The sequence below is a fragment of the Bos indicus x Bos taurus genome, chromosome 22 (genome assembly GCF_003369695.1).
Source record: "Bos indicus x Bos taurus breed Angus x Brahman F1 hybrid chromosome 22, Bos_hybrid_MaternalHap_v2.0, whole genome shotgun sequence".
In the NCBI taxonomy this organism is placed as follows: domain Eukaryota; kingdom Metazoa; phylum Chordata; class Mammalia; order Artiodactyla; family Bovidae; genus Bos; species Bos indicus x Bos taurus.
This window is the reverse complement of record NC_040097.1, coordinates 9434715-9449190: the sequence shown is the minus strand read 5'-3', so window position 1 is coordinate 9449190 and position 14476 is coordinate 9434715. Positions and strand designations below refer to the sequence as shown.

At 44.6% G+C, this 14476-nt stretch overlaps 1 protein-coding gene across 5 annotated transcripts in view; it reads left to right on the top strand.

Moving 5' to 3' along the window:
- Window positions 1-14476, top strand: part of PFKFB4 (6-phosphofructo-2-kinase/fructose-2,6-biphosphatase 4) — a 41476-nt gene that overhangs the window by 21218 nt on the left and 5782 nt on the right. For all 5 annotated transcript variants that reach the window (XM_027522753.1, XM_027522755.1, XM_027522752.1 and 2 more), the window contains exons 8-9: window positions 1294-1501; window positions 2049-2195. In XM_027522753.1, coding sequence (XP_027378554.1) covers window positions 1294-1501; window positions 2049-2195 — 355 coding nt within the window. The remainder of the gene's footprint in view (window positions 1-1293; window positions 1502-2048; window positions 2196-14476) is intronic.

The window sequence follows — 14476 nt, the reverse complement described above, 5'->3', positions numbered from 1 at the left end:
AGTACTAAAGGAACATGTAAAGAAATGGGCGTGACTGTGTCCCAGTAAAACTTGATTTGCAAAACCAGGCTGAGTTTGACTAACTGGCCATAGTTTGCCAACAACTCCTTATAGCAGAAGTGGGGGTGGTGGTGAAGTGAATAACACTTAAGTAATTAACACCTAAATGATTAAGTTAATAACTGAATAAAGTATTACACAGCCCTTATAAATCGTGCCAAAGAGACATGGAAAAGTGTATGTTATGTTCTTGTTGTTCAGTCGCTAAGCCCTTTCCGACTCTTTGCCACCCCATGGACTGCAGCACACCAGGCTTCCCTGTCCTTCACTATCTCCCGGAGTTTGCTCAAGTTCATGTCCATTGAGTCACTGATGCCATCTAACCATCTCATCCTCTGTCGCTCCTTTTCCTTTTGCCATACGTTATGTAGCATTAAATAAAAAGGCTGGAATATGAACTTGTGCTTGGGTCACTTGTAATTATGTATGAATCTTTAATTACACACCAAGGAAGTCAAGCGACTGTTGGAGAGATGGTGTGTGGGGTGTCTGCCGGACAGTCCTTGGACTGGCTGTGCATCTTCTTAGAGAGCCTGGCACTGTTTCGGTGCTGCTGCCCCGCCTCTGTGGTTCTGCTGGTCTCCCCAGCACAGCCTTGTTCCTTGTGGCCATGTTGTCCACGCTGCAGGGCTGCATGGTCCAAAGCAGGGAGTGTGGCAGAGCTGGGCCTTAGTACCATCCTCCTGTGCTACTTGTCTCATCTACCTGCTGGCTGGCATGGGATGGCACGGGCGCTGGGCACACACAGATGACATGGGCTGGATTCTAGGGGGAGGGTTACTGGGGGAAGGAAAGGCCAGGTCAGGCCCATGGATGGCTGACCTGGAAGACTGGAAGGGAGGTGTGTTTGCCAGCTACTACCATCAGGTCAATCGTGGAAAAAACTGTCTCCTGCTCACCCTGCAGACAGTGCCTTGAGAGCTCAGAGGTAGGCAAGAGGGGCCCGGGGACGTAGAGCAGCAGTGAAAGTCCGGATGTGGTAGGACCGACCCCTCTCTTGGGCTGTCGCCTCTTGTGAGCATGCTGAGCGTGGGGCACCTCTCACCCGGTTTGTCTGTATGTCACGCGTGTCATGTGGCTTCCACCGCACCCCTGTCGCTCGCACACCAGCTGACGGTCCAGCGTGTTGTGGTCTCAAGCCTGGCGGGGTCAGAGGGGAAAGGCTCTGGAGCGGGCAGGGCATACCCTGGAGGACCTGGGTCTCACTCACCTCTCCCTGCCTTCTCTGGAAAGGGATCTGTCCTACATCAAGATCATGGACGTGGGGCAGAGCTATGTCGTGAACCGCGTGGCTGACCACATCCAGAGCCGCATTGTATATTACCTCATGAACATCCACGTGACACCCCGCTCCATCTACCTCTGCCGGCATGGGGAGAGCGAGCTCAACCTCAAGGGCCGGATCGGCGGGGACCCAGGGCTGTCCCCCCGGGGCAGGGAGGTCAGTGCTCGCACTCGTGTGTGTGTGTGTGTGTGTGTGTGTGTGTGTGCGCGCCTGCGTGCGTGCGTGCGTGCGCATGTGTTGGTGAGGGACTCCAGCTAATGTGCAATCCAGTCTGGAATGTTCCCATTACATAGGAAAGTTCACCAGGCAGATGCCTGGATCTCTGGCTTCCATAATACCTGTCGCCAGCTGAGCGCCTTCCCTGGACTGGCATGCCACTGTGGGAGTGAGCTGAGTGCCCGCAGTATGGGTGATCCTCTGCCATAGTCCAGGGAAAAAATCGAAGCCTTGCTGGGAAGACAGTCCAGCCTAGGCATGTGGTTTGAGGGGCCAGCACTGGCAGGGGACCTGATGAGCCTCAGCTGGAACTCCCTTCAGGGTCTGGGAAGAATGCACAAGGACCGTACTTGTGGGAGTAGGGGTCATGTGTTTTGTTTATTTCTTTATTTTTTACCACACTGGTTTTCTCTGAGGCTGGGCCCCATGGACTCTTTGAGGGCATCCCAGAACCTGTCCATCTGAATTTGCTTCTGGTGTGTTTCAGTTTGCCAAGAGTCTAGCCCAGTTCATCAGGGATCAGAACATCAAGGACCTAAAGGTCTGGACAAGCCAGATGAAGAGGACAATCCAGACGGCGGAGGCCCTGGGTGTGCCTTATGAGCAGTGGAAAGTTCTCAACGAGATTGATGCGGTAATTGACGTCTCTCCCCTCCCCTGCCCAGGTCTGGGCACAGCTGCGCTCGCCCAGGGTGACAACGTTGAGGGTCAGAACGACAGTGTTGAGGGTCAGAAGGGATTTTTTGTTTAACATGTCATCATTGATTATGGTTCTGATTCATCCCGCCCTTCTTCCCTGCTTTCGCATATACTTATCTAGAGGTACATGGTGAAGATATGATGTGTGCATATGTTGTGAAGTAAGTGTCACAGTAAGTTCACTTAACACCCATCACCACAGAGTTACAAACTTTCTTTTTCTGGTGATGAGAACTTTCAAGACATACTCTCTTGCAACCCCATGGACTGCAGCCTACCAGGCTTCCCCATCCATGGGATTTTCCAGGCAAGAGTACTGGAGTGGGGTGCCATTGCCTGCTCCCACATACTCTCTTAGCAGTTTTCAAATATGTGATACATATTGTTGACTGTAGCCACCATGCTGCACACTGCATCCCAGGACTTATGTGTCTTATAACTGGAAGTTTACACCTTCACCATTTTGCCTGTCAGCTGGCTTCTCATCCCTTGAACTTCACTTTCAAGTCAACAAAACCTCCAAGGGAAAAATGATGCCATGAACCAGCTTCATCTCTTCGGGCTTCCCTTCACTTCAGGATTTTGACCTCTCATGTCTTTTTTTTAGACAAGTGATTTTCTTTCTTTTTTTTTTTTAACTATATTTCCTTTTTTACTTTCATATTTTTGTCTGCACTGGGTCTTCGTTGGGCTTCTGGGTTTTCTGTTTGCGGAGAGCGGGGGCTCTTCCCTAGTTAGTGCTCAGGCATCTCATTGCAGTTGCTTGTCTTCTTGAGGATCACGGGTTCCAGGGCGCTCAGGCTTCAGCAGTTGTGGCACGTGGGCTCCATAGTTGTGGTGCACAGGCTTAGTTGCTCTGGAGGTGTGGGATCTTTCCGGACCAGGGATCCATCTGGTGTCCCCCTGCATTGCACGGCGGATTCCCAACCACTGGGCCACCGGAGAAGGCCCCTCAGGTCTTCTTTGCCTCATGGCTTTGTGATGATATCAAGCAGATGTATTTTTTTGTTTCTGTTTGGCTTTTCCAGTCGCTCTCAAGGGGAGGGTTAGTCTAAAACAAGCTAGTCTACCATTGCCTGATATGGAAGTCTCTAAGATCGAATTTGACTTTTACAGAGATCACCCCACTGGATAGAATTGTGTTGCTGGGATGAGGTGAGAGGAAAAGCTGGAGGAGGGAGACTAGTGAGAGGTGCTTGATGTGTCCTGATTAGGTGATGAATCTGGAATTTGGGTGGTGGCAGTGAAAGAGGAGGAGAGGAGTGGGGGGTGTTTTTATTCATTTATTTATCACATATTTATGTGAGCCTATGCTATGCTAGGGTCTCCCAGGAGGTGCTAGTGGTAAAGAACCTGCCTGCCAGTGAAGGACAATTAAGAGACGCGAGTTCAATACCTGAGTCGGGAAGATGCCCTGGAGGAGGGCATGGCAACCCACTCCAGTAGTCTTTCCTGGAGAATCCTGTAGACAGAGGAGCCTGGCAGGCTACAGTCCATGTGGTCGCAAAGAGTTAGACATGACTGAAGTGAATTAGCACACACACACCCTATGCAAGGAACTGGGCCAGATGCCGGGGATCTAGATCCAGGTGAAGAGATGGAGGCTGATGATACCCCACCAGGGATGTAAAAAGGAAAAACACATCCAGGATGGCTCCAGATTTCCAGCCACTGGGAAGGGTCCTGGGGCAGGGAAGGTGAGGCACTCACCTGAGGGCACGAACTATGTCTACTTCATTCACCACTTCGCAGGTGCTCGGTAAATAGGTAGGCAAATAGGTAGGCATGAGAGGAAGGTGGTACGTTCTTGGGAGATGTTCCACGGCAGATACCCAGGAGGCAACCTGATCTCTAAGGAGAGGTGGGGCTTGGGTATATCCGCCGCAGACATGGTGCTTGAGACCGTGGAATGGATCAGGTGGCTGAGGGAGGTGAAGTGGGACCCAGGACAGAGCCCAAGGGAGCCTTGGTGTGTAAGGGGCTGTGGAGGAAGCTATGGATAGGTGTCCAGTGAGGTGGAAGGCAAACCAGCCCGATGAGGGTCATGGGAGTCAAGGCAGAGAGGAGGAGGCCATGGTCAGTAGGGTGAGATTCCATAGGAAAGGGCAATGAGGCCAATCTCCAAGCTGACCATTGGGATGTCATAACAAGACCACTGGGAGTCTTGGCATGAGCCTAGTGGGCTGTTGCCCAATGGGACTGGATGGGAAAATGAGTGGGAGGGAGGCAAGAGGCTCAGAGTCAAGGGATACTTGGCTGTGTGTAAGCTGATGATGAGAGGCTGGTAGAAAGGGAGAGAATGAGGACAGGAGGCCCTGAGAGATGGCAGTGAGCGAGTCAATGCCTAGGCAGGTTGATAAGAAGTCCGGGGTCCCCGAGGAGAGAGGGATCTGGGGTTCTCAAGGAGGAGGAAAGGACAAGCTTTTTTTTTTTTTTTCTCTACATTCTTTAGTCTTAGTCACATAAAACGTTTTTTTTTTTTTTTTTTCTTTAAGCGGGAAACTGATGATTACACAACTCAGTTTACTGTATTCTGTTTGAGGACAGTTTCTCCTTCCTGAAAATCTTCTGACTAATCCTGATATCTTAGAATGTATATTATGGGAGTGGGTCTGGTAGGATCTTTCTATTGTTAAATCCTAATCCTGTTATCCTAAAATGTAAATTGTGGGAGTGGGTCTGGTAAAATTTTTTAATCTTGAGACATTCTTTTGCTTTATTGTAATAACTAATTTAAAAAGTATATAACTCCCTTGCTAACACTAGCGAGGGGGGCATTCTTTGTCCCCCTTCTGAGTCTATGTCAGAAGATTTCTCAGTTCCTTTTCTTACTTTAATAAAACTCTGCTACACAAAAGCTTTTGAAGGATCAAACTTGGTACGTGGTCCCAAAGCTAAATCTTCTTCCTCGAAGATCAGGAATCCAGCGTCAGTCACCGTAAGCTATCAGCAGAGGCCCAGTTTCCAGGATATCAGGGCCGGAGAGGGATGCAGGTGGTCAGAGTCCTGTCTCAGAACCTCATGCAGGTTTCACTCAGGAGTGAAAGGAAGAAGTTTCCCAGGGGAGTTAGCCAAGGGGGCGAGTTGGCTGGTCTGGAGAGTTTCTGTGGTGCCCCTGCCTGTGTCCTGGGGGTGGTCCTCCAGCCCCCAGCAGTTGTGGAAAAGGCAGAACGTTCATTCAGCACGCAAGCTGGTTCCATTGTGTCCATGTGGCTGAGATGGAAGCATGTGGGCCAGAGAAGGTGAGGAGTAGGGAGGAAGGTGATGAAGCCACATGCCACGGAATCCATCCCTGCTGGAAAAGATGGGGGACGGGAACGGGGGCATCCGTGGCATTGTGAGATGGGAGAGGCCACAGGCCCAGCATTCCTGTGGGGTGCCAGGCCAGGGAGGCTGACGCTGGGCTGTTAAAAGGGACAGCTCCATGGTGGTCCAGTGTGTAGGACTGCCAGCTTTCACTGCAAGGGGACATGGGTTCAGTCCCTGGTGAGGGAACTAAGATCCTGCAAGCTGTGCAGCATGGTCAAAAAAAAAAAAAGGTAGAAGCCAGTCCCTGATTCTTCCAGTACTCTACTCCAGAGAAGGGAATTAAATAAGAGCTTGACTCACTGGGAGTCATCTTAGGGCGCGTCGTGTCCCCACCTCCTTGTATCTACCATCAAGCTTTTACAGTACAGGCAAGGCCTCATTATATTGTACTTTGCTTTATTGCACTTTGCAGAGACTGCTTTTTACAAATTGAAGGTTGATGGCAACCTGTATCCAGCAAGTCTATTGGCTCCATTTTTCCAAAAGCATTTGTTCGCTTTAGTATTTCACGCTCTTCATTATTATTATTACATTTGTTATGGTGATTTGTGACCAGTGATCTCTGATGTTTGTACTAGGACTTGCTGAAGTCTTGGGTGATACTTAGCAATTTTTTTTTTTGGAGATAACTTATTTTTTAGTTAGGGTATGTACATTGTTTAAAACATAATACTATTGCACACTTAACAGTGTATAATGTAAATGTAACTTTTATGTACGTTGGGAAAGCAAAAAATTCTCGTGACTCACTTGATTGCAGAGATCTGGAACCACACCCAGAGTATCTCCAAGGTATAGCTGTAGTGGCTGTTTTATCATTTCCTGTTTATCTCTCCATCCCTGAATCATCTGGAGAGTTTATTTTATTCAAACGTTATTTGTTCATCAGAGTAAGTTATATGTTAGAACCTGATGGTGGAGTCATCTCAGTGTCAGGTGTTATTACCGCTGTTCCCGTCCTTTGATATTTCGCAGTTTTGATTCTTAATTAGGTGTGTCAGAGATTAGTCACGTATTGAAATTTTTATTTCCAAAGAACCAGATCTCACATTGTATCAGTTCTATTCTTTTTCTATTTTTTAGTTCATTTATATTTTGCTTTTATATTATTTTCGTTTTCCTTACTTTCCTTCTAAAGTTTATTGACTGACGTGTTTATTGTCATTCTTTCTTTTTCAAAAATGAACGCATTTAAGGTGATTTTCTGGTTAATTTATGTATTTATTTGGCCATGCTGCACTGCTTGCAGGATATTAGTTCCCTGACCAGGGGGAGTGAAGCGGGCCCTGTGCAGTGAAAGTGTGAGGTCCTCACTGTGGACCGCCTGGGACTCCCCATGGTTGACTTTACTATGTTGCAATCCAAGGAGGTGACCTGTAATTCAGCCTCTGGGAACTTTTAGAGGCTTTCTTTATGGTCTAGAATATGGTAAATTTTTATAAATATCTCATTTGAAAGGACGGTCTGTTGCCTGTTAGTTGGATACAGTATCCAAAAAATGTCCATTATCCAATTATACGGAAGAATAACAGGGTGTGTGCATGTGTGTGTGTGTGTGTGTGAAAGAGAGATAATGAAGCTTTCTAACTTTTAGAGTCTTAAATTAAAGTATTCCAGAAGAAATGGAATCATATCTGGCATTTTCTTGAAAGTAATTTCTTTCAAAACCATTTCTTCAGAATTGGCTAGAGAGAAGGAAACAAGTATAAGTTTAGTTGAAACAAGATTAGCTTTGTGTTATTAACATTTATGGCTAAGAGATGCAGGCATGGGTGTATTAATTTCAGCTTCTTTCATTGTATCATTCACATTTTCTGTCTTTTTTTGGTCTATTTGATCATCATAAATCAATAGTTGTTAAATGTACTCATTATAATTTTGCTGATTTTTCTTGCATTTTCAACAGTTTTATTTTACCTTTTCTTCTGTATATATTTTGATGTTTTATTATAAAGTAATTTAAATTCATGACTTAAGAATTTGTGGGACATAAAGAGAAGCAGATGGCCACTCTAATTAGGTTAATTCAGGGAAGATTTATAAAATATTTATATATTTATGAAAAGATTTATATATATACCATTTTGCAATGATAATGGGGAAGATATAGAAGCCTTGAAACAACAGGGACCATTGCTTCCCTTGGGTAGAAGAGAGAGAAGATACAGCATCCTGGGGGCAGGGAGCAGTGAGGAGAGGGCAGCCTGGTAGGATGGACCTTGGGTGAGGGCCTAGACTGCTGAAAGCAACTTCTATAAGAGGGAGTCAGAAAAAACATCTCAGCCTGACTCTCCTCCATCCTGTGACCTCCTACCAACGTTCCCCGTGGCCTAGCCCAAAAAGAAATTAGTGGCCACGGGAGCCTTGTCGATGTGTCCACAGAGGTCAGTCTCCTGGGGCAGAGAGCAGGTAGAAAAGTCAAAAGATGCGGAGTGGCAAATGAGAGGAATCAGCAGAGCCTTCCTTCTGTTTGAGCGTTTAAAAATGCTGTTCCATTGTCTTTTGGGTCACGGGTGTATCTGGCAGGAAGTTTGCTGTCATTCTCATCTTTGTTTTGTATACAATGTATCTTCTTTTACTCTATTTTCTGTTTATTATTGATTTTAAGTAATTGGATTATGATATGCTTTGGTATGTTTTACTTCATGTTTATCCTGCTGGAATTCATTGAGATTCTTGGATTTCTGGGTTTCTAAATATGAACTTTGAAAAAAACATTGAGCCATCATGTCTGCCAGCCTGTCTCCTACTCTGGACTCCAACAACATGTATGTCAGACCACTTGGTATAGTTTAGACAACCTCGGGGATGATTGCACAGGTCATCGCGCTTCGGTTCATTGTTTCTCAGTCTTTTGTTCTTTCTGAACTTCCGCTTGGGTACTTTCTATTGCTGTGTCTTCAGGTTCCCTTGTCTGTACTTCTGTTTTTATTTTGTTCTTTTTTGTGTGTCTTCTATTTCTTTCCTTGTGGTGTTCTGCTCTGCAATCCAGAAGTGCCTGTGCAGTAAGTTGCAGCAGTCAAAGGCTCCTTGTGGCCCTTCTGGAGGATCACAGCCCTGCTCTGCCTGTTGTCTCAAGTCTACAAACAGTTGTTGCGTGATTTTGTCCGTTTTCATTTTTTTTGAATTGTTCATGTTGGACCCAGAGCAAATGTGGTAGCAGTTACTCCATTGTGGCTCAGCCTTCATTGTGGATAGTTACTGTCTACTATAAAATACTTTTTGCATGGATTTATACTTTGACCAATTTGAATATTATCGTTCCGACGTTCTTTTTCCATATTTTTTTTGTAAAATGCAAATAACATAAAACTTATCATCTTAACCACCTTTAAAATTTTTTTTTTGGTTGTGCCATGTGGCATGCCAAATCTTAGTTCCCTGACCAGGGATCAGACCTGTGCCCCATGCCGTGGAAGTCTTAACCACTGGACAACCTGGAAAGTCCCAATCACCATTTTTAAACACACAGTGCAGTGGTATTAAGTACATTCATAATATTCAATCATCACCACTGTCCATCTCCAGAACTTTAAAAAGTATATATTTATTTTATTTTTATTTAATTTGGCTGCTCCAGTTCTCAGTTGCAGCATGTGGAATCTTTAGTTGTGGCATTTGGGATTTAGTTCTCTGACCAGGGCTTGAACCCAGGCCCCCTGCATTGGGAGCACAGAGTCCCAGCCACTGGACCACCAAGAAAGTCCCTCTAGAACTCTTCACCTTGAAAAATGGAAACTCTGTACCCATTAAGCAATAGCTCCCATTTTTCCTGCCCACTCAGCCTCCAGTACTCTTGCCTGGAGAATCCCATGGATGGAGGAGCCTGGTAGGCTGCAGTCCACGGGGTCGCTAAGAGTCAGACACGGCTGAGTGACTTCACTTTCACTTTTCACTTTCACGCATTGGAGAAGGAAATGGCAACCCACTCCAGTATTCTTGCCTGGAGAATCCCAGGTACGGGGGAGCCTGGTGGGCTGACGTCTATGGGGTCGCACAGAGTCGGACACGACTGAAGTGACTTAGCAGCAGCAGCAGCAGCCTCTAACAACTACCATTCCCTTTTCTGTCTCTTTGATTCTGTCTGTATGATTTTTCTGTCTCTACGTGTATCACATAAGTGGAATCAGATAGTATTTGTCTTTTTGTGACTGGCTTCTTTCACTTATCATCGTGTCCTCAAGGTTAATCCATGTTGTAGCAAATGTCAGGATCCCATTCTTAAGTTTGAATATGGTTCCGCTGTATGTGTATACCACATTTTGCGTATCCACTCATTTTATCTATGAACATTGGGGTTGTTTCCACCTTTTTGCTATTGTGAATAGGGCTTCTAAGAACATGGGTGTGTAAATATCCCTTTGAGACACTGCTTTCATTTCTTTTTGCTACATATATAAAAGTGGAATTACTGGATCATATGGTAATTCTATTTTTATTTTGTTGAGGAACTGCTGTATTTTTTTCCACAGCAGCTCCACCTTTATAGATTCCTACCATCAGTGCACAAGGGTTCTGATTTCTCCGCATCTGTGCCAACACTTGTTATTTTTCTGGGTTTTTTTTGACAGACAGTTCTGATGAGTATGAGATGCTATCTCATTTTGGTTTAAATTTGCCATCCTTGCTTTGCATCCATATATTTTGGCTATACTTACTCCCTTTTATTATTTTTTAAAAATCTATTTATTTTAGTTTTGGCTGTGCTGTGTCTTTGTTGCTGTGCCAGCTTTCTCTGGGCTTCCCCTGTAGCTCAGTTGGTAAAGGATCTGCCTGCAGTGCAGGAGACTGTAGTGAGTGGGGTTCCTCTGTGTTGCAGTCCTCGAGCTTCTCATCGAGGTGGCTTCTCGTTGCTGAGCACAGGCTCTGGGGTGCACAGACTGCAGTGGTTGCAGCACGTGCCCCAGTAGTGATGGTTCCCAGGCTCTGGAGCACAGGCTCAGTAGCTGTGGTGCCTCAGTTGCTGGTAGCTTGGTTGCCCTGCGGCATGTGTGATCGTCTCAGATCAGAAATCGAACTTGTGTCTCCTGCATTGGCAGGCGGATTCTTTACCACTGAACCACCAGGGAAGCCCCACTTCTTTTTATTTTTAACCTCTTTCTGTCATTTCTTTAGATGGAAGGGCCATATCTTTGGTTTATTTTTTGACCTGATAACTTTTTTCATTTAGGGATCTAAACCCATTTGTATTTATTATTACAGTTGCTGTCTTTGTCCGTTTTTTTACCCAATAGCTTGCAAATTTCTCTTCATTTCATTTTTTCCCCCTGTATAAACACCATCTTTTCTGTGATTTGGAAGGCAAGCAATGGCTTTTATTATTCCAATGTTCATTACCTACAGCTTTTCAAAGACATTCTTAAGTAGAATTCTTATAAATAAAGGAATAACTAAAATATACTTATCAAAATTAGTAACAGGAAAACAATTCTTGATTCTATTGGGAATTATGAGAATGTATTATTTCTGTTTGTTTCCATCTGCTTTTTTTTTCCTTCATTACTGTAATTGGGCAGAGTTTAGCATCATGGTTTTTTTTTTTTAATCTGTTTTAGGTCTTCTTTTTTTTTTTTTTTTTAATTGTTTTTAGTGCGTGTGGGCTGTCGCTTCAGTCGTGTCTGACTCTTTGTGTCCCTATGGACCATAGCCTGCCAGACTCCTCTGTCCATGGGATTCTTCAGGCAAGAATGCTGTAGTGGGTTGCCATTCCCTTCTCCATGTTTTAGCTCTTTAGAGTTGATGAACTCTTTGGAAAGAGTAAGCAATTTTTTGGACCCATTTTATAGGTTCTTTAACCCATTTTGTGGGCTTTCATCAGTTATGGTTGGTGGAAGTTTTGGGAGGTTTCCAGCCCCGACTTCTCTTTCTCATGCAGCTAACAGCTCCCTGACTCAGGTGAGAGATCTGATATGTACCTTTCAGGGACATGAATGTGGCTGTAACACTTGGTGTTGCAGAGAAGCCTTGATTTTTCTTTTTTCTTTGGAGTTAATCTGATTATTTTCTTAGATGCTCTGGATCCCCTTCTTTATCTGTAGTTTGGAAACTAGTCTACTGATAATATCTATGACCTGTTAGTCATCTCTTCATGGTTGTTCAGTTGTTCAGTTGTTCAGTTGCTGAGTCATGTCCGACTCTTTATGACCCCATGGATTTCAGCACACCAGGCTTCCCTGTCCTTCATCATCTCCTAGAGCTTACTCAAACTCATGTCCACTGCATGGCTGATGCCATCCAACCATCTCATCCTCTGTCGTCTCCTTCTCCTGCCTTCAATTTTTCCCAGCATCAGGGTCTTTTCTAATGATCCTACCTTCAATCTTTCCCAGCATCAGGGTCTGTTCTAACGAGTTGGCTGTTCACATCAGGTGGCCAAAGTATTGGAACTTTAGTTTCTGCTTTCGTCCTTCTAATGACTATTCAGGATTCATTTCCTTTAGGATTGACTGGTTTGATCTCCTTGCAGTCCAAGGGATTCTCAAGCATCTTCTCCAGTACCACAGTACAAATTATCAATGCTTCCATGTTCAGCCTCCTTTATGGTCCAACTCTCACACCCGTACAGGACTACTGGAAAAACCACAGCTTTGACTATACTGACCTTTGTCAGCAAAGTGATGTCTCTGTTTTTTAATACATTGTCTAGGTTTGTCATAGCTTTTCTTCCAAGGAGCAAGTGTCTTTCAACTTCATGGCTGCAGTCACCATTTGTAGTGATTTTGGAGCCCAAGAAAATAAAGGCTGTCACTGTTTCCATTGTTTCCCCATATATTTGCCATGAAGTGATGGGACCAGATGCCATGATCTTTGTTTTTTTGCTTGTTGAGTGTTAAGTCAGCTTTTTCACTCTCCTCTTTCACCTTCATCAAGAGGCTCTTTAGTTCCTCTTTCGGGCCATGGCAATTAAAGCAGAGTCCAACCAACTGAACCTCCAAGGAAATGCCGAAACATTCATATTTCTAGCAACATTCTGTTCACGATGATATATGTATTCCCTAGGACGATAGAGGCTTCTCTACTGTCCTTCATTTCTTTCTGAGCCATCACCCTGATCATTTCTTTTGGCTGCACCTGACTTGCAGGATCTTAGTTCCTTGATCAGAGATTGATCCCAGGCCCTCGGCAACGAGAACCGCCAGGGAATTCCTCCTAATAGTGCCCATCTTTTTACCAAATTTCTAGTAACTGCCAGCAATCCTTGACATTCCTCGGCTTACTGGTGCATCACTGTAGTCCCTGTCCCCCTCATGTGGCCTTCTTCCTGTGTGTGTCTCCCTGTGTCTTCACATGGCCTTCTTAAAAGGACACCAGTCATTGGACCTCATCTACTTGACTATATCTGCAAAGACAATTTCCAAATAAGGTCACATTCACAGTTCCCAGGGTCTAGGACTTTAGCGTGTCTTTTGGGAGAACACATTCATCTCACAATGGGTAGTTTGTATCTTTGTAAGAATTTTCGTATTTGATCTAAGTTTTCTTATTTCTTTGTATTTTATTGTTGTTCAGTCACTGAGTCATGTCCGACTCTTTGTGACCCCATGGACTGCAGCATGCCATGCTCCTCTGTCCTCCACTATATCCCAGAGTTTGCTCAAACTCACGTCTGTTGAGTCAGAAGTGTTCATAACATTCCCTTATAATCTTTTTTGTCTCTATAAGCTTTTTAATAATATCCCTGTTTCATTCCTGGTTTAATAATTTGCACTATCTTTTTTCCTGTCATCCTAGTAAGAGTTTTCTCTTATCTTTTCAAAGAACTAACTTTTGATTTTGTTGCTTTTCTCTATTCTCTGTTTTCTATTTCATGAATTTCTGTTTGAATTTGTACTGTGTTCTCCTGCCTGCTTTGGGTTTAGTTTCCTATTCTTCCAGGATCTTAAGGTGGAAGATTTAGATTAGTGATATGAGATCTTTCTTTTTTGATATAGGCATTTACAGATATAAATTTTCCCCTTTATATTTCCTTTTTTATAGACAACTTTGCCCCAAGGCTTTGTCTAGGGGAAAAACACACACACACCATAAAACACCTGCTTTTTATTACGGGCGTTTAATTGCTTCCTCTCTAGACATAGCCTGTGTGCTGGGTCTTGGCTTGAGCCTTGGAAGACTGACATCAGTCAGACCACACATTTTCCTGGGCTCTTTGGTTTTGTTTTAAAATGGCATTTGTATAAGGTCCTCTATGCTGCGCATATGTGTACAGCCTGAGTGACATGAGTGAAATCTTACTTTATATTGTACAGTAGTCTGTCTAGTCAAGGCTATGGTTTTTCCGGTGGTCACGTATGGATGTGAGAGTTGGACTGTGAAGAAAGCTGAGCGCCGAAGAATTGATGCTTTTGAACTGTGGTGTTGGAGAAGACTCTTGAGAGTCCCTTGGACTCTGCAAGGAGATCCAACCAATCCATCCTAAAGGAGATCAGCCCTGGGATTTCTTTGGAAGGAATGATGCTAAAGCTGAAACTCCAGTACTTTGGCCGCCTCATGCGAAGAGCTGATTCATTGGAAAAGACTCTGATGCTGGGAGGGATTGGGGGCAGGAGGAGAAGGGGACGACAGAGGATTAGATGGCTGGATGGCATCACCGACTCGAGGAACAAGAGTTTGGGTGAACTCTTGGAGTTGGTGATGGACAGGGAGGCCTGGCGTGCTGCGATTCATGGGGTCACAAAGAGTCGGACGTGACTGAGCGACTGAACTGAACGGAACTGACAGTAGTCCATGCGCTGGTGTAGCATTTCTTTTTCTTTTTTTTTTTTTTTGAGCCCCACCCTCCTGGTGTAGCATTTCTCGAGCACAGAAAACAAAAGACTCTTTAGAAAAGACACCTAGTTAACATTTCTGTGTGTATTTTTATGGCATAAACTGGATGGCTGGATGTATGATGGGTGGGTTGAAAAG